A 25,306-nucleotide genomic window follows, 5' to 3' on the forward strand; every position below is an offset into this window, starting at 1 on the left:
TCTGGCCATAAAAGTACATAGAACACACTGGTATTTCAATCTAAACTTAGGAAAACTTCACCTGCTCAGCTACTGAAATCCTCCCCTGGCTACTGACTGTAACATAAATAAATGTATTGACTGAAACAGAAATGTATAGCCAAATGACTTCTGTGTCTGTGGTCAATTAGACAATGTATCTTTCAACCAAGGCATTCAGATTTTATTAAAAAATAAAAATATTAATTTATTTTTTTTAGGTGTCATAAAAAAATAAATTTAAAAATGATTTGAAGCAGGCTACCAACTTTATATATTTGGTGTAAAATAACTGCTTGGATTTGTAGTCATTTTTACACATAAACATAAGCCAAAGGCTCTTAAAATTTAATGTATATAAGACTCAACTGAGGAGTTTGTTAAAAATACAGATTTTCCTCTCTGAATTGCCAGAGAATCTGATTCACTAGATCTAAGATGTGGTAGGAATATGTATTTTTTTTTTAATGAGCTTTACAATTGATCTTGATGCTGGTGATCTACAAACTATTCTTTGTGGACAGTTGTAGTAAGCCAATAAAATGAAGTTAAAGAAACTCCTAAGGTCATCACTATCAAATACAAAAATAAAAATTTTGCAATTGTTACAGTTTTATTCTACCTTTACAACACTTGTTTGTAGTAGTAGTAGTAGTATGAGCATCAGTATTTTACTAATAAAAAGTCTGAAAGTTTAGGTATCACATTTAAGGTCATCCAGGTAGAAAAGGGCAGAACCAAAGTCTGGACCCAGATCTGTGTGATTGTAGAACACAGGCTGCTAATCACTATATTATTTCCTAAGGCACAAAGTTACTACCATCTTTCTAAGTTACAAGAGGTTATCAATAGGACCTGGGTTATCTTTGTAGGAGGGGCTTGGAGGATACATAAGAAGAGCTGAAAATCTCCAACATTTTCTCCTAATTATTGGAAATTTATTGGGGAGTGGATTTAGGGGACAGAATATAAATAAGGTATAGAGGAGAGAATAGGCTAACATGAGTGTATAATTCCTGATAATAAGCATACAATGTTTTCTTGACTTTCCTATTCAAGAATTACAAGGTATTATCTGTCCCTTTGACCCTATACTTCCTGGCTTGATTTCCAGAGTATGAAGCTGGTCATCCTTCTGGAAGCCGATGGCCGCCAATGTATAATCTCAAGAGGAAATTTTTGGTGTTCTAAATAGGAGCAAATTGTACTTTTAGGAAGAGTAAACTGTAGCTTAGACATACTAAAACTATGAGAAAAGATGGATTTTGTTGTTGCTGCAACAACTATTTTGCTTTGTTTCTCTATATTCTATCTACAATAGAGATGATCTTTGGAAAAATAAAATACTTGCCTTCAAGAGTAGGTGATGCAAGAGTGGGTCTGGAAGCTTGTTCTGTTGGTAACGGAGGTGGTATGGCTGGGCTCTGCCCTGTGCACACAATGCAGGAATAGATATTGAAAAAAAATTATTAATAAATTTAATATACATAAATAAAATAGCTAGATCTGTCCCCAACATGCATAATTCATAATCCAAAGTATAAATTCATATTATTATGCAATAAGAAAATTGATATTAGGTGAGATCTTTAAGTAGATACATACAAAGATTCAGTTATCTTCAGAGTTATTTCTGAATATATTTCTTTTCTTATATATATATATACAATGTCAAATATATCTACTGGACTTTATTAATGAAAAACCTACATGTATTCAAATAAAGCAATTATTTTCAATATGCACTTCAAATTATGGAAACTGAAATCACAGAAGCTAAGAGGAACCCTAATACATAGAAAAATCACCATTTTATTCTTTTAACTAAAAATTCTCAAGTGATATAATAAGGCAATAAAGGAAAATTAAAATTCATAGGCCTTTTGATATTGAACAGGTACATTTTCTCCTGCCAAAATAAATGACCCGCAGTTAAGTAAATAATGGGCCAAAGGGAAAATATATTCAGTTTTATAGAAACTTAAAGCCTCCCTCATCTCTAGGCTTATTATGAACCATTAAATCTCACAGTTGTTCTCAATACTTCCCTATCCCAAGTGATTTCTTTAATTAAACAAAACCGTCCTGGCCATGAACTGTAAACATTAACTAATGTATAATCCCATATGAAATGCTTGCAAGATCTTTTATCATTCATTTTCATTTCATAAACTCCTGCTGTGTGTCTCTTTTAAATCTAAGAATCAACACGGGCATATATATGCACTTTCTAAAATTTCACTGACAACTAGATATTATTGAATGCTAGCAGACCTGCCTGCTTACTAGAAGTCTTCCTCTTTTAGAATTTGTCAAAATTAGTTTGCTCTGGTGAATTGTGGATTAGCAGCCAGAGCTGCACACACAACACCTTCTGTGGTGGCAAAGAAGGGAGGAACTCCAGGCCCTCAAGCTGAGTAGAAGAGGTTACTCGCCACTCATTGAAGGATTTACTTTTAGCTGTTAAACCCATCCAGATGGATTACTGAGCACACCCATATGCACAGAAGCAAAGCATATTTTCATGCAGGCCATGCCATATATCTAGAAAAGTATACATCCATATTAGTACTGATTATTTTCCTAATGAAAGCAAAGATGGAAAGATGGAATGTAACATGGAATTTCATTTTTCAGTAAGCAAGGAAAAGGTAAGGATGGGTGGGCACATTAAAAAAGGAGTTTGTGCCACATTGATTTTCCCTAGCTAATATTTATACAGTGCTTACTATACATATGCCTAGAATGATCCCAAACAGTTTTGAGGTATGAAGTCATTTAATCTTCATAAGATGCTTAGAATGCAGGTATAATTTTCATTTTGCAGTTTAAACTGAAGTGAACAGGGATTCAGGGGCTCAGCTCCTAAGAAGTGGACTTGAGGTGCTGAAACTTCCTCTCAGACTACCTAAGGCAATTAAAGATAGTCACATGTAAAGGTCCATCACATGTAAGGATGAAGAGAGAGAGAGGAGTGGAGTTTCCACCCTGACTTTCCACCATCTTTGTAAGCCAAAGGGATGTACACTAGGGAGTATTCTCTCCCAAATTTTGCTTGAAAGCTGTCCTTTAAAAAATGTTTCTAAAATAGGATGGTATTTTGTAGCTTTTAAAATCTATAGAGAATCTAGACTGAGGAAGGAGTCAATTAAGTAACTAAAGCTTAAATACAAGTGACCATGAACATCCATAAATCAATTATTTCTAAATAATAAGGCTTTCAAAAATATCTTCAAGGGATCCTGCTTGTTTAAATTAAACTGATTTCTCTGCTGTCAAATACTTCCTTGAATAGCAGTAATGTATGATCTTAGTTTTGATCAGCCATTTAAGAATTTATTTTTGAATGTATTCAATTCTTTCCATAGGGAATAGTTTATAATTTAGACTACAAAATCTTCATATATTTTCCTGGAGGAACTCTGAAGTCATTATTTAATTTTTTAACTTAGCACTTATTATATCTCAGCACAGGAAAAACATTAATCTCCAACTCTGCTTGTAAGAAGTTCCCAACATCATGGCTAAAACAGATTTACAGACAGATTATTATAACATAGTGTGATGATGGGAAATAATATACACAGAGGAGATGTCACAGAATGATTCTTGCATTTAAAAGCCTGAAGAGAGTTTCCCAAGTAAAGAATGGAGGAGGAGAGGGAGGGATAGCCGACAGCGATTATCTAGTGGAAAAAAAAAGCCTGGATGCCAAGATACATAGAACTATTAAAACAATCAAACAGGTATTTCTGCAACATAAAGTACAAAGTGCAGTTTATATCAGAAATTCTCTACAACTATAATAAACAATATCATACTCTCTAAAATGGACAACCGCATGATGGTGAGACAGTAGACTCAGTAGGGAAGTATCACCAACAGAAAAAGAAAAAAAAAAACAGGTTTTTTTTTGTTTTTTTTTTTTTTGCCTCTAGAGTGACAGAGCTAGGTAGCTCTGGCAGGGGAATTATTAGCTCAGGGCAAGTTTTTGTTTTGTTAAGGGTCACCAAAACAAATCAGGCATGTCATACTTGAGAATGACACCTGACTCTCTGGTACTGACTTACAGAAAAGGCCTCTTTTGTGTTCAAATAATGTCAGAAAATGCTACTGAAATTACAGACTATTTTTTCTATATGAATGAATATAAAATTATATCTATATAATAATTTATGGATATATTAATAATATAATTTTATAATGAAAGCAAGCTGTTTATTATAAAGCCTACATGATTGGAATCAAATAAATATGGGAGTTTCAGCTCCACTGCCTATAATCTGTGTGAATTTGAAAATGTCATGAAGTATCCAAGCTTCATGGCCTTTCTAAAATGAGGAGAGTTTTTGTCAGCTGTTGTGAGGATTAAGAAATGAAACATCTAACACATAGTAAATACTCAAAATATTCTTTCTCCTACAATATATTTACAATTTATATCCCACCTAATTACACAAGAGGACTTGAAACAGACTTTTGAAGAAGACAACAAAGACATAATAACAGATAAAATTAAACATGACAGAAATAGCAGAACTCATTTACAGGAAAGAGGCTTATCATTTTATTAGGAATATATTTCTTTGGAATTTGTGAGGATTGTTACTCTCTAAAGGAAGAATTTACGTTGTTGAAATTTACATTGGATCTCTAAAGGTGCCCTTCATTTTACAAGCTATTACCTGAAAATCCCTCTGACATTCAAACACAGTGAATTGGCTTTATTTTTGTTCCGTGAGTGATTTTGACTGGCTTATTTCCATAATACCTGAATCTCATGTTTGTAAGCTGCCAATATTTTATTGTTCTGAGTTTTTTCTCACTCAAGTCAATATGATTGCTTTCGGTTTAGTCTAATTCCACTGGGGATGACATATAGTATGCATTCCTCCTAATGATCTAAGATACTGATGTTTTCTTTACTTTACTAGAAATAATGAATTACTCAGAATCTCAAATCAAGAAGGAGGCTATGAGCAGAATTCAGGTAATGTGAAGGAAAAAGCAATTCACAATACTGAAGCTTGATTTACCTAGTTTTTTAATCAAAGGAGATTTCCTAGTTCTAAACCATCTCTAGATAACTAAAGTCTACCTCCTAAATCTTGAAACAAATATTGAGGATATTTTTTACTCTAATGCTTGATAGTTATTTTTTTTTCCCTTGGGCCCCCATTGCATTTTCAAGGAGGTACCCAGTACATCCAGGAGACTACAGACTTTGAAAGGCCTCCTGCGCCGCAAACAATGAAGTGATAGATCTCATGACAGAGGGAGTGTCACTCTTGTAAATGACCACTGAGTTAAAATTCATTTACATCTTGAAAAAGTATAAACTGTGATTAATTACAAACACCTATCCCAATTCATTCTGTCAATAGTATTTAAAGCATTTGTGCATCTATTGTTGTTTGCTAGGTTACTAAGTCGTGTCCGACCCTTTTGCAACCCTGGAGCCTGCCAGGCTCCTCTGTTTATGGGATTTCCCAGGCAAGAAAACTGCAGGGCGTTGCCATCTCCCGCCTTCTCCAGGAGATCTTTCCAACCAAGGGATCGAGCTTGTGTCTCCTGCATTGGCAGGCGGATTTTTTACCACTGAGCCACCTGGGGCTCTATGATGAACATAAAATGGGAAAAATTGAAATTAGTAAGAAAACTATTGCCAAGTATGTTAAAGCAATAGTATTGCTTTTATTTGCTGGCACAAGGTTCCTGGACTATTTTTTATAACATATAGAATAATATTTTCAAAGTTTAGAATTGAACAAATATTAAAATTAAATGAAAATATGGTTTATATTTTAGGCTGAGACATGTAGTAATTGTGCTAGTGTCTTTATTAAAATAGGGACAAGTTGACCTTCAAGTTTCTTTACTGAGGGTTCCTTTCTCTGCCTTGTCCTTTTGGACTACCTCTAAAATGGAGGGAATGGAGCAGAGGTGTTTAGAGTGTCAGTAACTCTTCCCTTTTCCCCCTACTTATTAAAAAAATTAAGATATCACTCATACAATAATCCCAGACTTGGTGAATTTGCCTATAAAATGAAGAATAAGGAACCTGAAGCTCAAGAGTTTGTATGAGGTGGACAGATCCAAGGTTTTTACTTCAGTCATAGGCATCTTTATAACTCCCACTTGTGTATTGCTAATTTCTATATATATAACTTTGCATCCCTTGTACTTGATCTTGTGAAGGATATGTGTAAACAGGCAATTACCACTTAACTGAGGACTCAGATGTTAAGAATGTTTCAGGGTGAAACAAGAACAGTAATGTCTCTTCCAGTTGGGTTGTTGTGAGGGTTCCTGGGCATAACAGTACAAATAAAATCGGTGAGGGACCACAGGGAAGAGAGGGAAGGGCTGTGTTGTTATAAAGTTTACATTAAAGATGAAGGGAGATAGGTGACAAACAAGCAAGACTGATAATTTCAGATGTCAGAAATGGAGGGACATCAAAACAGAGTGGTGAGGCAGACAATGACTGTGAGAAAGAGATGACACTAAATTGGTTGGAAAAGGAAGAACCGGGTTAGCACTGAGCAGAACTCCACTAACCTATGATGTTTTGCTCAAATTGTCTCCTTTCTGTGCGTGTGCTGTCCATGGTGGTAAGGTTTGAGGAGGAGGGCTTGCTTAGTGCAAAATTAAGAAGCAGCTCTTCCCAACTGGTCGGGTCACTTGCCACTCCAGTCCAAATCTTGAGATGAAAGAAGAGCAGGGGGCCTTTGTGTAAGTACACAGACTGCAGGACAACTGCACAATGTATCAAGGATCTCTCTGTCTCCAAATGGGAGACACAAGTTCTGACTTGAATACAAAAGAGTAAACCTCAGGAGAGGCCGGATGAAAGGATTCCTGGCAGGGAAAGGCTAGTTAAAATGCCTATGCTAGGAACAGCCTGGATTGCTTAAAGGTCACTGGTGCTGGAGAGTAGCAATAGGCTCATATCAGAGCATTCTGGGCTGCTCTTGTGAGTCTGGATATGTTCTATGGGTAATGGTAAACTTTTGAACTGTTTTAGTATGACACATAGGGTTTTAAAAACTCACTGGCTGCTGTGTGAACAAAAATAATGTTTGCAAAGGAAAAGATATAAGCAGCAGCAGCAGATCAGTTGGAAACTGTTGAAAAAACCCAGGTGAGAGATGACATGAGCCTGGTCTAGGTGTTGCAGTAGAGATGTAGTTGTTCCTGCAAAAAATGTACCTGAGGGCCTATTTAGTTCTAGGCACTTTCTTAGGATATGGAGTTACAGCAGTACCAATACAGACAAAATCACCTGTTTCACAGAGCTGAGATTCTACTGGGCAGAGAGAAAAAATATCAACTAAATAAGTAAAATGAAAATAAGCATCTTATTAAAAATGTATCAAGGAAGAGTAATAAGAAGTGCTATTTAGAATAATAGATGGAATTTTTAAAGATATGGTCAATGAAAAACTTAGAAACTGTAGATAAATGGATGGATTCAGAGTGCATTTTTATACAAACTCAGTAGGATTTTTTTAAGTGAGTTTGATATGGTAAGTGCAGGAAAGAAATCAAAGATGACTGACAATTTGGCTTGAGCATCTGGGAACAAATGAGAAATATTCAGATAAGGGCAGGAAATTTCCTACTTACTTAGCTAGATGCTATTTATGGACTAATTGCTTAGTCATTGTTGTCACTTGAATTACACAGTTTTCCATTTTGCCAAAGGATTTATATAGAAGACATTGAAGTATAAGTCATAGCTGCTTTGTTGGCTTATTCTAAAAGTACAGCATATTGGTAATTAATTTTCAAGATATTTTTTCATGATTTTAGAAAACTTTTAAGCAAATGGGTTATTTAGTATAATTTGGTAATGCAACCCTACTATATGGGTGTTTAAAACACCAAAAGCTTCAACTACTTAGATCAAAGAGCATCCTCCAGGCCAAAATGTTTCTACTGGAAAGGTTTCTTTGCATCCTGATAAAAAGTTTCCCTAATATTTCCATGTGCTATTACATATTTGCCTATTTGCTTTGATGGAAAGCAAGGAATAGAAGTCACATATTTCATAATTTCTTTTATTAAAAATGATAAAGGTAATATTAGTGTGTTTTCGTCTTCATCTCCAATTTATAAGTTAGAAATAATTCTACCATGGAAAAGCCAACTGAAAAAGGAAATGAGATTGATTTAAGATCATATCATTGTTTCATTTATTCTTACACCTTGATTATGACAGAATAACTGATATCCAGGATTTAATAAAAATAGATGCATGGAATCACAATCATAGAGTTTTAGGGTATGGAAGAGATCTTTGAAATCAGTTATTTCAACACCCTCATGTTTCAGGTGGACAAAAATAGTCTCTAGAAGGAAAAGTGGCCTAACCAAGGTTATACCTCAAAAGCATTTAAGATAAACATTTTTCACTTCATTTTTATTTTTCTATTTATTGAATATTTATTTGGAAGGTCAAGATAAATGACAATTATTTTACCCATTGTCATAAATGACTAATAACTCTTATAAGATCTTTAAAGATTCACTTCCTAAGATTAAAAGTCTCATAGTTTTCTTCACTGGTCATATTCTACTTAACATTAATTAGATATTAAATTGACCTCAAGTACCCATCTTGGTCCCTGATCTCATTTTGACAATTCTAGATAGACTGTCAACTTGGAGGTTTTAAAAACTTGCAGAATTACTATTTCTTCACTTTTCTTAAATATTTCCTTCTAGCTATCCAAATTATATCTCTGTCAACCCCAGAGCAAATCATATTTATACATAAGATGAGGCAATAGGCAGACAGTAAATATGGAAAAAATAGACAAATAGGTAATACGAGCTGTAAATTTTTCTTTTAGTACAAAGGTCAGAGCTGATATGAAAAGAGATTATGAGGCATATTAGATAGAGTGCAGTCTCAATTTACAAAAATAAAAACTATCTCATGTACTTAGGATACAATTATCCTACTCGCCTTGGAGTCATCCAGTGAAATGCCTTTAATCTCTTCCTTGATTCCCTTCCAGCCACACCCTTCACAACTCTTATGTTCCCAGAATAGCCAGTGTACACTTATCTTCTGATTCTCAATGCCTTTGTTTATTTACAAGTCTGTGCTGGGATTTTTTGTTATTGCTATTGTTTCTGTTTTTAATCCTCATTTGACTATGAGCAACTTGAGAACAGAGTCTGGAATATCCATACATATTTAGTTAAGAGAAATGAATACCTACAAGAGAAAATGAGCACATGAGTAAGTGAATAAATGAATGCTACTACATGCTATTCTGTTACACTGTTTCTAGAGTGTTTGAATATGAACAAACCAAATTACAGTATTTTTAGATCTCAGCAGAGTACAGAATACTTCCAACAAAACACATGATAAAATTTATTTTTTGCTTTCTATTTTTCAGTTATTTACAGTTCCAGGCCAAAGTATTCATTTTCTTTCTGTCAGAACTTTTACTAATTTATTTATGAGTACCAATCTTTCCATGAAAGTGAAACTTTAATAGTTTTATCCATTAGTGGGAAAAATTGAGCTTAAAGTTCAAAGATAAAGAAAACTAGCTTCATTAGCCAATCACGATATAACACATCCAATATATTCTGAATCTACAGTTACCCTCAAGTGCAAAGACTATGTAAATTACCCATTCTGGTATGCTTCAAGCCTAAAGAATTACACACCTACACATGTAACCCGAAAAGAATATTAGTACCTGAAGAAACTTAAGAATTTACTGAGAACCCTGAAATTCAAAGAAGCTAAACAACTTGCTACATTGACCTAAGTGACACATAAGTATGATACATGAATGCAGATTCTCAATTCAGTGTTCTTCACAGCAGAATGTTGTCTGTTTGCATTTATTTTAGAGACAGCAATGAGGCACAAGGAACAAATAAAATAAATGATGAAATCTAGAATAATGGTAGACAATTTCAACTCAGTACAAATGCTGTTTTGTTAAGCTTTGGAATTCTATAGCCAATGATACTCATAATAACTAAGAAAAAATAGATCTTAAGTGCAGTATCCTATATTATGGCATAATGATATTTGTAATGGATATGTTAATTCTTGTTTCATTTGAAGATGATTTGAAATACAAATAGTGCATGCTTTTGACCATCAGTTATGTCAATTCAATTTTCAAAGTTATAATTAATTCAAATTAGGTCTCTGAAATGCTGCTCTCCAATGTCAAACATACTTTATCAAAACGGAGTTGCCTATTCTCTAAGGAGTTGAGGGATAGAAATATAACAGCGACTTATTTTATTGGAAATCAATTTTTTCAAATATGACAAATGCTTAATTCAATAGAATTAAAAAGGGATCATTTTTAAGAAAAATTACAAAATTTCAATAAAATTTTGAGTTAAAAATCTCAAGTTTTATTTACATCCCTAGGCATGGCCCTCCTCCTGGCACATGCTATCTTACTGACTAATAAGTGATGAGCTATTATTCATTTAGTTTAACTGATCATTGCTACTAAAATAGAAGTATCAGTTCTAATAAGGCTGTTGTTTACCAACCTGGTCAGTATAACATGGCATATCCCTGAATACATTGTTGTTGTTGTTTTGTTGCTCAGTTGTGTCTGACTCTTTTGCCACCCCATAAACTGCAGTCAGGCTCCTCTATCCATGGGATTTCCCAGACAAGAATACTGGAGGAGGCTGCCATGTTCTACTCTAGAGAATCTTCACGACCCACAGATCAAACCCGCATCTCCTACAAGTTTCCTGAGCTGCAGGCAGATTCCTTACCACTGAGCCACCAGGGAAACCCCCCTAAAAATAAGTACATTTAATATATCATAGACCATCCCCAAGAAAAAGAAATGCAAAAAGACAAAATGGTTGTCTGAGGAGGCCTTACAAATAGCTGAGAAAAGAAGAGAAGCTAAAGGCAAAGGAGGAAAGGAAAGATATACCCATTTGAATGCAGAGTTCCAAAGAATAGCAAGGAGAGATAAGAAAGCCTTCCTCAGTCATCCGTGCAAAGAAATAGAGGAAAGCAATAGAATGTGAAAGACTAGAGATCTCTTCAAGAAAATTAGATGCCAAGGGAACATTTTCATGCTGTTTATGGGGTTCTCAAGGCAAGAATACCGAAGTGGTTTGCCATTCCTTTCTTCAGTGCATCACGTTTCGTCCGAACTCTCCACCATGGCCCGTTCAACTTGGGTGGCCCTACGTGGCAAGGCTCATAGTTTCGCTGAGTTAGACGAGGTTGTGGTCCATGTGATCAGTTTGGTTTTCTAAGATTGTGGTTTTCATTCCGTCTGCCCTCTGATGGAGAAGGATAAGAGGCTGATGGAAGCTTCCTGATGGGAGAGACTGACTGAGAGAGAAAGGGTCTTGATCTGATGGGCGGGGCTGTGCTCAGTAAATCTTTAATCCAATTTTCTGTTGATGTGCAGGGCTGTGTTCCCTCCCTGTTGTTTGACCTGAGGTGGAGGTTATGAAGATAATGGTGACCTCCTCCAATAGATCCCATGCACGCACTGCTGCACCCAGTGCCCCCAACCCTGCAGCAGTCCACCATTGACCCACGCCTTCACCACAGACTCCTGGACACTCCCAGGCAAGCCTGCGTCAGTCTCTTGTGCGGTCACTGCTCCTTTCTCCTGGGTCCTGGTGCACACAAGGTTCTGTTTGTGCCCTCCAAGAGTCTGTTTCCCCAGTCCTGTGTAAGTTCTGATGGCTCTATGGTGGGGTTAATGGCGACCTCCTCCAAGAGGGCTTATGCCATACCCAAGTCTGCTGCACCCAGAACCCCTGCCCTTGCGGCAGTCCACTGCTGACCTGTACCTCCACAGGAGACACTCAAACACAATTCTGGTTCAGTCTCTGTGGGGTCTCTGGGTCCTGGTGTGCACAGTTTGAACCATTTGAGCATCTCTGGCGGGTATGCAGCTTGATTCTAAATGCAATTTCACCCCTGCTACAGTCTTGCTGGGGCTTCTTCTTTGCCCTTGGTTGTGGGGTATCTCTTTTGGTGGGATCCAACATTCTGCAGTTGACAGTTGTTCAGCAGCAAGTTGTAGTGAAATGTGAAAGTGCTGTGAAAGTGCTGCACTCAATATGCCAGCAAATTTGGAAAACACAGCAGTGGTCACAGGACTGGAAAAGATCAGTTTTCATTCCAATCCCAAAGAAAGGCAACGCGAAAGAATGTTCAAACTACTGCACAATTGGACTCATCTCACATGCTAGCAAAGTAATGCTCAAAATTCTGCAAGCCAGGCTTCAAAAGTATGTGAACTGTGAACTTCCAGATGTTCAAGCTGGATTTAGAAAAGGCAGAGAAACCAGAGATCAAATTTCCAGCAGCTGCTGGGTTATTGAAAAAGCAAGTGAGTTCCAGAAAAACATCTACTTCTGCTTTATTGACTATGCCAAAGCCTTTCACTGTGTGGATCACAGCAAACTGTGGAAATTTCTTCAAGAGATGGGAATACCAGACCATCTTACCTGCCTCCTGAGAAATCTGTATGCAGGTCAAGAAGCAAGAGTTAGAACCAGACATGGAACAACAGACTGGTTCCAAATTGGGAAAGGAGTTTATATTGTCACCCTGTTATTTAACTTATATGCAGAGTCATCATGCAAAACATCAGGCTGAATGAAGCACAAGCTGGGATCAAAATTGCCAGGAGAAGTATCAATAACCTCAGATACATAGATGATACCACCCTTATAGCAGAAAGTGAAAAGAAACCAAAGAACCTCTTGACGAAAGTGAAAGAGGAGAGTGGAAAAGCTGGCTTAAAACTCAACATTCAAAAGACAAAGATCATGGCATCCAGTCCTATCACTTCATGACAAATAGATGGGAAAACAATGGAAACAGTGAGAGACTTTATTTTTGGGGGCTCCAAAATCACTGCAGATGGTAACTGCAGCCATGACATTAAAAGACGCTTGCTCCTTGGAAGAAAAGCTATGACCAACATATTAAAAAGCAGAGACACCACTTTACCAATAAAGGTCAGCCTAGTCCAAGCTATGGTTTTCCAGTAGTCATGTATGGATGTGAAAACTGGACTACAAAGAAAGCTGAGCACCAAAGAGTTGATGCTTTTGAACTGCAGTGTTGGAGAAGATTCTTGAGAGTCCCTTGGACTGCAAGGAAATCAAACCAGTCCATTCTAAAGGAAATAAGTCCTGAATATTCATTGGAAGGACTGATGCTGAAGCTGAAACTCCAATATTTTGGCCACCTGATGAGAAGAACAGACTCATTGGAAAAGACCCTGATGCTGGAAAAGATTGAAGGTGGGAGGAGAAGGGGATGACAGAGGATGAAATTGGTTGGATGGTATCACCTTCTCAATGGGCATGAGTTTGAGCAAGCTCTGGGAGTTGGTGATGGACAGGGAAGCCTGGCATGCCACAGTCCGTTGGGTTGCAAAGAGTCAGACACAACTGAGTGTCTGAACTTACTGACTGAATATATCATAACTCTTGAGTCAAAATTTAATACTTCTTAAATTTTCTGGTTTACTTTTCAGAGATCCAACACACTTTATTGATCTATTCAAAGACTGAAAATCAAGTCACAATAAATTATTGATAATTAGAAATGTGAGTAGCAAGTTGAGAAATTGAGAGAAAAAAGAAGGCTCCCAAAATATTTGCAAAAATACATTTGCAAAATGCATTAAAACTTAAGCTTTCAAGCAGAATAACAAATTCCCTTTTTAAGAGGTAAGAGACTAGACATTTTTGTAAACTATCTGAATATGGAGAATAAATAATGCCTCCTTCTGTCTCAGATCTTTTCTGGCTTTTTGACTTGTGGATTCTACCAAAGAGGTTATTGACAGACAACAGCTGGCATAGTCAATTGCCAAATGAATTCCTAAACTACTAGAATCTGTTATTTTCATTCTCAATAACTTCAGGACCTACCAACAACCTTAGAGATAAATCTACTCTATGCTCTCTTCTATCTCAATTTGCTGTCAATCCCACTACTAAAAATAAAATTCGCCTACAAATCTAATGATGGAACTGGGTGATCTTTTATCAGGACTTAGGGGCAGCTTAATAGAAACCCAGGAAATTTAAAAGTAAACCATATTCTAATATTCCTCCAGTAATTTTGGTGAGAAGTCATTCGTGCCTCTGAGAATAGAATCACAGTTCACTCTGCTTGTACTTTCTATACCAGATTCCTTTCACTGACAAAACCAACAAGGGCAGCTAAAAGTTATCAGCAAATTGCTTGCTTTCTTTGGCAGTTCTACCGGCAAGATTTAGGAGTATGCGTCAAGTGTCAACTATAATGGAAATAGAGATTGTGAGTTTGTTTTAAATTGTACCACTCAAATCAGAGTGAAGAAAAGGAAGCGAAAAAGAAAACCTAAGACACAGTGACCCCCTTTTCAGAAAACATAATTCTCCCTACAGTGCTGGAGACAATATCTATGTATCTGAGCAAATTCTGCCACTTCCTCTAGGTTCCATTTCCTAATCTACGAGGTGGGAAATTTATAACCCACCTCCGAGGGTATAGTGTGAATTCAGTGAGATGATCCATGTGCAGAAACTCGGCACAGTGCCTGGTACACTGCTGCTGCTGCTGCTGCTGCTGCTAAGTCACTTCAGTCATGTCCGACTCCGTGTGACCCCATGGACGGCAGCCCACGAGGCTTTCCCGTCCCTGGGATTCTCCTGGCAAGAACAGTGGAGAGGGTTGCCATTTCCTTCTCCAATGCATGAAAATGAAAAGTGAAAGTGAAGTCGTTCAGTCATGTCCGACTCTTACCGACCCCATGGACTGCAGCCCACCAGGCTCCTCCCACTGCTGGCTCTCAGTAAAGCAGTGAATGTTTTCCATCATCAATGTTGTCATGACCATCCCTAACAACCCTTCAAAATCTTTTAAGGGTAGACACAGAATAACATCTGAATGACTTCCTGAGTTTTTCTCCAGCTCTAGGCAAGCCATTGTTTTCAAGCTTCATGGTATCTTTCCTTTATCCTTATCCTCAAATACAGGGAGGTACGTTTTTAAGCTATTATATCAAATTTGAAAGACAGCATATTCTCTTTTATACAGAGATCTCATTCAAACAGAATAGAATCAGTCTGATATCTTTCAACCACTTCCAAGTCCATACCACACAGGACTTGGCAAAGGGAAGGGATACTGCCATTATCCTATCCTTTATATATATCTGTAGGAAAATTTCTTTCCTGTCCCCCAATATTTTCTCTGACACATGAAACCATTCCATATTTAAAAGCATTTCAAAGAAATATGAAAAGCCTAAAGAAGAACCATAGAACCAATTAATAAGGAATATCCTGGTTTTGGAATTTACCTTAGGAAGAGAAAAGAAGGGGTTAGCATTTTGTTTTAGTAAAGAATTTTCCACTGGTTGCTTTAATAAAGATTATAAAACTCCTTATCTTTTCAACTACAAGCACATAACACAAATTTAAATATTTCAGTGCTTGTGCTTAATAGATAAAGGATAAAATGGGAACATGTTAATAATTATTATGTAATAGGATGAAAGCACAATTAAATTCACAAACACATTCTCACTTGAATGACACATTTGGAAATCATCCAACTTTTCTTCCTGTTTTAAATTGTGTATAATTGATATTGTGTCATTTAAAACAATGCACACTGCTTATCCAGTGTCTGCCAGGAGGCTATTTATAATTTACACAAAAAATATCCCTCTGGGGTAAAAATCATTATTAATGTAATCATTGTCATGAATAACAGAAAATGGAAAAGGTTTACATCTTAGGTAACCTCCATCTAAGAGAAGATTAAATCATCAGTTTGTTTCTCACTGGATGTTTCAATATGCCAATGTTGGTGCTTTTTCTATGTCTATTTTCCTCAATTTGTATCAGAGATTTCAATTATTACAAACCTTGTCTACTAAACATGTGCCTGTTACATAAACAGCGTGAGTAGCTGCAGAAGTGGTGATTTATACATGACAGTTTTTTCTTCAGGAGGGCACCATATCAACCACAAAGCCATAATATTGAATAAAATAGAGTAGTGGGGATTTAAGAAATGCAATATAAATAATTAAGTGCAAATGACAAAGGACAGACACTAAAGTATTGTTGTTGTTCAGTCACTAAGTTACATCTGAATCTTTGCAACCCCATAGACTGCAGCATACCAGGCTTCCCTGTCCTTCACTATCTCCCAGTGTTTGCTCAAACTCATGTCCATTGAGTCAGTGATATTATTTAATCATTTCATCTTCTGTCTCAAGGAGAACTCTTGCCCTCAAATCTTTCCCAACATCAGGGTCTTTTCCAATATGGGGTCTAATTTGGAAGGACACACTTGTATAGATAGTAACTATATTTGTCCAGTTTTTCTCCTGCATTGATTCTCATTTGGTATTGTAAATAAAAAAGTTCATCTAATTATACCACTACATTTCCCCACCTTAGACTGAAAAAAATTGACCACCTGAATAAGAATCAGGCTTCCCCGGTGGCTCAGTGAAGAATCTGCCTGCACTGCAGGAGACCTGAGTTGAATCTTTGGATTGGGAAGATCCCCTGGAGAAGGAAATGGAACCCAACCCAGTATTCTTGCCTGGAGAATCCCATGGACAGAAGAGCCTGGTGGACTATGGTCCAAAGGGTTGCAAATAATTAGATATAAGGATAAATACTAAACTCATTGTAAGCAATTAATAATAACAATCAGAATAAAGCTGAAGATAAACATTGGCAAAACACTAGGACTTCACCTTTATCAAGCCTGTCCGAGGTTCTGTGGCTCTTTCTTCTTTAGGTTATACTTCTCTAGATTATACTCTAATAATCATACGGTTTAGTTGTTAGTAGAGAATCCCAGGGACGGCAGAGCCTGGTGGGCTGCCATCTATGGGGTCGCACAGAGTCGGACATGACTGAAGTGACTTAGCAGCAGCAGCAGCAGCAGCAGTACTTTCTTCCCAGACAAGGCAATGGCACCCCACTCCAGTACTCTTGCCTGGAAAATCCCATGGACGGAGGAGCCTGGGGCGCTGCAGTCCATGGGGTTGCTAGGAGTCGGACACGACTGAGCGACTTCACTTTCACTTTTCACTTTCATGCATTGGAGAAGGAAATGTTAACGCACTCCAGCGTTCTTGCCTGGAGAATCCCAGGGACTGGGGAGCCTGGTGGGCTGCCGTCTATGGGGTCGCACAGAGTCGGACACGACTGACGCGACTTAGCAGCAGCAGCAGTACTTTCTTCCATTTTCTCCCCAAGCTTTCTTAATACTGTTCATTGTTTGATTTATAATAACTTTGGACAAGATTGTTGCTTCCTTTGCTTTGAAAATCATGTTACCACCACTAGCATTGAATGCATACTAGGGGTCCCTAACAGGCTTCCCTGGTAGCTCAGCTAGTAAAAAATCTGCCTGCAAAGCAGAAGACGCCAGTTCAACTCCTGGGTTGGGAAAATTTCCTGGAGAAGGGATAGGCTACACACTCCAGTATTCTTGGCCTTCCCTGGTGCCTCAGACAGTAAAGAATCCTCCTGCAATGCAGGAGATCTGGGTTCAATCCCTGGGTTGGGAAGATCCCTTGGAGAAGGGAATGGCAACTCACTCCAGTATTCTAGACTGGAGAATCTCCCTGGACAGAGAAGCCTAATGGGCTACAGTCCATGGGGTTGCAAAGAGTTGGACACGACTAAGCGATTAAGCACATACACAGTCCAGTAACTGCTGGGAGACTGATAGGATGACTTCAACATGTCAACCTAAATATTGAGAAGGAGATAGACAAAATGTATTATCTTCAAATGTGGGATAATTATTACTACTATGTGGGAATAACAGTACCATTGCCTCAACACAGAATATTTTTGAGAACCAAAATGTAAAATACATTAAGCTAGACCAGCAGTCATGTGTGTACAGAGTGTCACAGAATTGATCAAAAAACCCAGAGCAACTGGCTCAACAATCTACAACCTGTAAGGTTAATATTAGTATTGAAAAAATTAATTATTGTCTTCATCTTGCACAAACATTCTATGCAGGAATAAAGCTAGGGACAAGGAATATTTGGTTGCCAAATTAGGTCTCTCTGAAAGTAGCCATATCAAACTACTTAGTTCATAATTACTTATATCAAAATAGGTATGGGATATATTTATTTCTGTCTATGAATAAAATAAGGGCTTCTTTTAAAATAATAAAATAAAATAAGACCTGCTTAAGAAAAGGGTTAAGAATATGCATTTATTTGATTGGTAGAAAATCCTAGATTCCCTGTTCTTTATCTACTGGGCCACCCAATTGAACCTTGGAAAAGCACTAGGAGAATATATTCACATAATCACTAGAATGCTTTTTCAATCTGCGCTCTTGCATATAAACGACAGATAAGATTATTACAAGACATGACACATTAATAAATAACACCTAATTAGCTTGATAATTCTTTGATTAAGCCCTAATTTTCCTTGCTTCTCATGCAGCAATTCAAATTACTCTGTATTATTTGTTCCTTTTCAGACTATTTTAGAACATGCTTTGAATAGTCCCAGTAGGCTACCTGAGCAGGAATTTATTCTTATTTGACAGCAGGTCCATGCCATTAATAGTGACAAGGTGAGACCAAAACCGACACTGTAATAAAAGTCCCTGCACAGCAAAGACATTCCTCTAGAATCTGACACCTCTTTCAAAAGGGGAGGAGACAAAATTCTGAGAACGTGAGAAAATGAAATGTTAGGGCTTCAGTGCAAAGAGAAAGTAATATGAACATTATATTGTGGGGAGAACACTTACTTACTTACCTGCCTTCCTCACAAACCTAACGCCCTTAATCACAATGACACTGACTGAGAGCAGTAGCAGTGTCCGAGGAATCGTGGCCACTCGGAAGCGCCTGGATCTCCTTCTGCACATTCTAGTCAGTTATAAGGACTACAATCTTTAATGGGTTGATTGAGACAACTGTGAAAATTGGATACATTTATTTTAAAGTGATTCCCCATACTTCGACTCTGTGCGACCCCAGAGACGGCAGCCCACCAGGCTTCCCCATCCCTGGGGTTCTCCAGGCAAGAACACTGGAGTGGGTTGCCATTTCCTTCTCCAATGCATGAAAGTGAAAAGTGAAAGTCAAGTCGCTCAGTCGTTCCCGACTCTTAGCGACCCCATGGACTGCAGCCTACCAGGCTCCTTTGTCCATGGATTTTCCAGGCAAGAGTACTGGAGTGGGGTGCCATTGCCTTCTCCATCAAATAATCAAATAATCACAACTCTCATGGGGCCAAGTCTAGGAACTATGCTCACCAGTGATGAGGTGTAGGCTCTCTCTTTTTTCTCACTCTTGTCTAATTCTATATGTTGTCTGCAGTTTATTGACACACACAGCAAACCCAGCTTTGTTAATTCTGAGCCTCTGTCTCTAGAGGTACTATCAATAACTCCTTTAAGAATCTTTACACAAAGCCTATTTGCAATGCTTAGAAACCTGTCATCTTTATAAATAACGGGATTATTTCCAGGAATGAATTAAAAGGGCTGCTCTGGGATGATCACCAATAATTTTTTCAGCAAGATAAATATTATACATCATGAATTCAATTCAGTAAACATAGCATGTATCTGGCAAGGTATGAGGCAACAGAGATTTCAAGGCAAATTCTTATTGAAGGTGTATATAAGGAAGTAAAGGAAGACTTGCTAGGGAGTGAATGATAATAGTAGTGATAATTAAATCAGAAAGATAATAAGAAATGGTAAACAGATAATCATAATTTTGCTATATTTGGGTACCAGCGCTACCATTATACATTTAAATAGTATATATTATGGTTAGGTAGTGTTCTAAGCCTATGCATCTATGCATAAACTATTCTGTACCTTAACCCAGTAAAATAACATCAATTTTCCTATTTTAAAGGAGAAATAGGCATCATGCATATTTTTGTTCACTGCTCTATCCATAGAATCTGGATAGATGGATGTTCATAGAACTCATCTAGAAGACATTTACACCAAACTCATTAATGCATATAATGCAATATTTTTATGGACCTCAATTTAACACTATAAATTACATATTATTACACCCATATTATATAGTTAGCAGAACCAAGAATAGAAGACATAGGATGACTAGAACAGGCAAAATTGGTCTAGTATGCTATGTGTTGATGTGGTTCTAAAAAATATTTCCCCCTCCCTATCAGACAACCTTGGATATGTGTTCAGTTAGTAAAGAAGAGCCAACAGTTGGAAAGCGTTGGATTCTTAGTGCGCTTTGACCATCCGCTCATGTGTTCTGCAACAATTCCATTATTAGCCTCATTTGACAGAGGAGGAAACAGAGACTTAAAGAGATTGAGTAACTTGACTAAAGTTATTTCAAGCAAGTGGCAGAGCCTTGATTTGAAACGAAGTAGACTGGCTCTGGCGTCTGTGTGCTTAACCACGTGTTCTCACTCCCTGTCATGTCCACGCACTACATGGCTACTGCTGAAGAATAAAAATAAAATGATGCAAAACAACAGAAACCAGCCAAAGGAAAAAAAAGGAAGCTATTGCTCTCTTTTAGGTTATGAACAGGTCTGGTTCCAGCACTTTACTTACTATTATTGGTTTTGGTCAACAGTCACACATATTTCACTTTTCTTATTTATATCGATACCTCATTTAAGTTTCTACCTCTTGTATGAACTTAAATTGTCAGATAGTTTGTAGCATTTTGAGTTGCAATATTAATGTCTTATGTCACTTATACACAGTTGCCATCACCCATGGGAAATGGCTTGTGAATTGTGACTCTCCTTCCAAATTATGTTTTAAACAACAGCTTTAGCAATATTCCACACACTTTCTTCTGTTTCTAATACCTTAAGCAGAGGACTGCATGATCACATCTCTGAAATGCTGGTTTCACATCACTGTCCTACTTTAAATCTTTCAAAGTTTCTCTCCCATGACAAAAATCAGCTGTGCCTGATTGACCACGTGTCTGTAATCTATCACCACAAACATCACTTCTTATGCCCTAATGTTTTCTAATCTTAATTTATCCTCTTTCCAGTCTGGTATCATCATCACCATACAAACACATCGATGTCACACACACTGCTATATCCTCATTCATTTTCTCTTTCTTTCATACACAAAGCAAGCCCTATGTATTCTTCAACAGTGAGTCAAATTTATCCATCTCTCAAGTTCTAGATGCATATTACCTCCTCTGAAACTTGTAACATTTAGTGTCTGTATTATGAAATTTCTCAAGTTTAAACTTTTTCTTTATTAGTTCCTGTTCACTCTTTCAAATAATCATACGCCATACTTGTTAAAAGAGAGATCATCTTTAAGTATTCTTATGTCCTTTATTGTGCTCACTTTGGGACCGCTGACCATGCAGAAGATACTCAGTGTTTATTTTCTGACTTATTTCACTCACTGTCTTGGCAACTCTATCTCCACAACTGAACTCTCCCTGGAAGTCCACAACTGATCCTCTAACAGTCTCCTTGTTTAGAGTTTGCTGTGAGAGTTAAATGAGTGTGTGAAGGTACCCAGAATGAACTTTAGTATTTAGCATATGGATGATTATCAAATGACATTTGGATTGGAATTTTCACATATTCCCCTTTTGCAACTGACTACTATTTGTGGCTTTAAGAATAATCGAATTCAAAGTCTTCTCCAGCTCTGCCCCCTTCGGTGGGCACTCTCTTCCTTTACTTGCTATTTAGGGCAACTTTTGGGGTTTTCAGCCCAACAATCTCTGAATAAGCTTTCACTTTCCTCTCCTATGGTATCAGTATTGATAAATTCTACAAGTTTACCTTTGTGATATTTCTAAAATCAACTTCGTTATCGTCATACCACCTGAGGTCAAGCTTTACTTCCTCTCTTTGGACATACTTGTCCTTCCAGTTTCATTCTGTCTGAACCATCTTGCATAATGTTTCCAATTTTGTTTCTCTTTCTAGGTTCTTTCATGACAATCAAAGTGAACCACTGGCAGTTCCTTGTCTATGTCTGGGAAGCTGAGAGATTTGGTCTTACTTCTGAAGGCTTGAGGATTAGGCAGACCTGAGTTTAAATTCTCTGTCCACGCAGTGTGTGACCTGGACAAAACACTTGAACTCTCTGTGCCTCAGTTCTCTCATCTATTTATATAAAACAGGGATAATAAAACACTACACTCAAAGTTATATAAGGATTAAATAAGATTATTTTAAGAGCCTGTGCACTGAGTTGCTCAGTCATGTCTGATTTTTTGCGATATTTTGGACTATAGTCTGCCAGGTTCCTCTGTCCATGGGATTTTTCAAGACAAGAATATTGGAGTGGGTTGCCATTTCTTTCTCCAGGGAATCTTCCTGACCCAGGCATTTCCTGAGTCTCTGCATTGCAGGCAGATTCTTTACTGCTAAGCCAACAGGGAAGCCCATTTTAAGAACCCAGCAAAATTAAATACTCAGTAATTGATAGTCACAAAAGAACATTTCAAGATATTATGATTCTGTGCTTTAATTATTATCCCTTCAGCCTTAAATGTTTTTAGCCTTAAGTTGACATAGGCATATCCTACCCATTTTTCAAAGTGCATTTCAATTTTTACCTCTTCCACAAGATTTTCTCTGAACGTTCATACTAGAAGCACTATCCTTTTGCAGTAAACTTCCATAGTAAAAGAGAAAGCAAAAAAGCTTGGGAAAGGATATGTGCACATATTACTTTATCATTTTAAGAATCTTAAGAAATGAATTTTATAAAAAAAAATTCTCAAGACGAAAAGCTAAAAACAAACCAAAAAAACCCACAAGCAAAGTATTTAAATCCTATTTTAATAGAAAGATGGTCCTCACCTTTCCATTCTCTCCATTGGTTCCCAGTGTATTATCTGGGTCCAGTGAAGCCAATCTTGGTTTTTTGGTTTCTTTTTTGGAGTTATTCTCACTATTCACAAAGACTAATATTCCATGCCTTATATTTATAGATCTTCCAAGGAACAAATAAAAATGAATTATTTTTAAATAATAAAACTCATTCTATCTTATAATTATCATGTGGCGCTACTGGTCAGTTTTAAAAATTCAGGACACATTATGGGATATTCCTGATCTTATTTTTATTATATCTTGAATAATTTCTATTTTGTAAACTTAGGAATTATTTCATCATTAATTATTCCCAACAATTTTTGTAAAAAGAAAAAAATATTAAGAAGATAGAATAATGATGGGATTGCCTAGAAGGATGATGTAATTGTAAAATAAATCATTATTTCATCATTCAGTTTTTTTCATTGTCTTGACTAAAGTTTTGTATCATCATTCAAGAAGTTACAAAACTCTGGAGAAATTGTTATGGTCCATAATTTTTAGCTTCATTTAATACAGTTTAGAATTCAGAGTTTTTATTTCCCACCCATTATTGCAAAGTGAAGAAGGCAATGGCATCCCACTCGAGTACTCTTGCCTGGAAAATCCCATGGACGGAGGAGCCTGGTGGGCTGCAGTCCATGGGGTTGCGAAGAGTCAGACACGACTGCGCGACTTCACTTTCACTTTTCACTGTCATGCATTGGAGAAGGAAATGGCAACCCACTCCAATGTTCTTGCCTGGAGAATCCCAGGGACCGGGGGAGCCTTCGTGGGCTGCTGTCTATGGGGTCGCACAGAGTCTGACACGACTGAAGTGACTTAGCATTGCAAAGAGAAGAATATTGACAAAGGAAGATATTTAAGTTATTGGGTGAATCAGAAGATGAATACAAAAAGACAGTTTGTAGTACATTAAACCTTAATGATTAGGATGAAATTGAAATTGACCATTCAAGTGAAATTTAAGACTATGTATCTTCACAAGAAAATGAATTTTCTCAAATTCAAGAATCAATGAGCAAACAACATATTCAAAAGGGGAATGTGGTATCCTCATCCAATTAGTTCTTCAGCTTGGACTTTATCATGCAACAGTTTGTGACTAGAATATAAAATATCTCATTTCATTGAAATGTTATGCTATAGTACTCTTTTGTGTTTTCATAAAATCTGTGTGTCAAAATTTATGCTTTTTTAAACCATACAAATGCGAAGGAATTCAGAAGGGTTAATAATGTATAAATATAAAGATTATTGGATTTATCATTCTAATTAATGCTTATAAATCTAAAAATAAAAATGTTTTTCAATTATGGAATCAAGATGAGATCTTTTCAACAAAATTATGAGCCAACAAAAATTTCAAAAATTCATTTGCTGCATCCTGATGATGCACATTCTGAAAGAATTTGAAGCAATAATATCCCAGAGTCTATTAAAGATGTTTGAAATGTGGAACTGGTATCTACAAGGTGGATACATTGTAAGTTTATGCATGATAGTTGATGAGCAGTTCAGTTCCTTTTGAAAGAAGTTTCCCATTTGGTGTGTGTACACCTTCAAAACCAGGGAATTGATGAAATAAACATTTAACTTTGATATGTTTAAGTTTTTAATCACAATTTTCACCATTCCTTTAATCTTACTTCTGCAAACAATTTTTAAATGATTTAAACTATTAAAAATATTAAGAGGTCCAGATGATAAGTGAAGATAACTATTTATTCCTAATATCCTGAGATTAACGTGTACATTTTCTGAACATCTATTGCATGTCTATCTAGTTATCCTCAGTTATAAAAATTATTTGTACTGTGTCTTATCTCTTTTCTGGATTATCAGCTTAGAGAGGGGATTCAACAATTGCTTTTTGAGTAAACATCAAAACTCCCAAAGCTTTTGCTTTGTAAAAATAATTAGATGTTTGGAACTAAAGTGAGTATATTTTTTAGGAGCAGGATTTTTTTAGAGAAGAGTACAGCAAGGCTAAATTTTACCTTGTCTTCTCCAATTGAGCTCTGAAATACATTAGATTAAACCATTAAATAACAGTGACTATAATGCAATTACATTTGACCTCTTCTCAGCAGGATCAAACCAAAAATGCAGTTAAGCACCACTGAAGTTCAAGAAAAGGATCTTAATAAAATGAGCATACTAACTTATTCCTTGAGGCTCTTTCTAGCTATGGTCTTAAAACCCACAGAATTGGAATATGGGCTGCCAAAGAATACCTTATTATAGTCAGAAAAGATTTTGGTAGGTGAATACCTTCAATTTTAAGAGAATAAATGACACTGAAAGTAAAATAAATTACCTTGACATAAATTCTTGACTCAAGCAAAAGTCAGACAGCAGCTGGAATTTCAATGGTGGGATAACTTCTAAGGGATAAACTTTA

At 36.7% G+C, this 25,306-nt stretch overlaps 1 protein-coding gene and 1 long non-coding RNA gene across 2 annotated transcripts in view; one reads left to right on the plus strand and one right to left on the minus strand.

Moving 5' to 3' along the window:
• The window catches only part of LOC102390748 (triadin), a 215,567-nt gene that overhangs the window by 27,099 nt on the left and 163,162 nt on the right, over nt 1-25,306 (minus strand). The window contains exon 9 of the mRNA XM_045161974.1: nt 1,370-1,447. Within this exon, the coding sequence (XP_045017909.1) occupies nt 1,370-1,447 (78 nt within the window). The remainder of the gene's footprint in view (nt 1-1,369; nt 1,448-25,306) is intronic.
• Nucleotides 1-25,306, plus strand: part of LOC102390520 — a 59,375-nt gene that overhangs the window by 20,602 nt on the left and 13,467 nt on the right. The gene's annotated exons all lie outside the window — the stretch shown is intronic.

This window comes from Bubalus bubalis, chromosome 10 (genome assembly GCF_019923935.1).
Source record: "Bubalus bubalis isolate 160015118507 breed Murrah chromosome 10, NDDB_SH_1, whole genome shotgun sequence".
Lineage (NCBI taxonomy): Eukaryota > Metazoa > Chordata > Mammalia > Artiodactyla > Bovidae > Bubalus > Bubalus bubalis.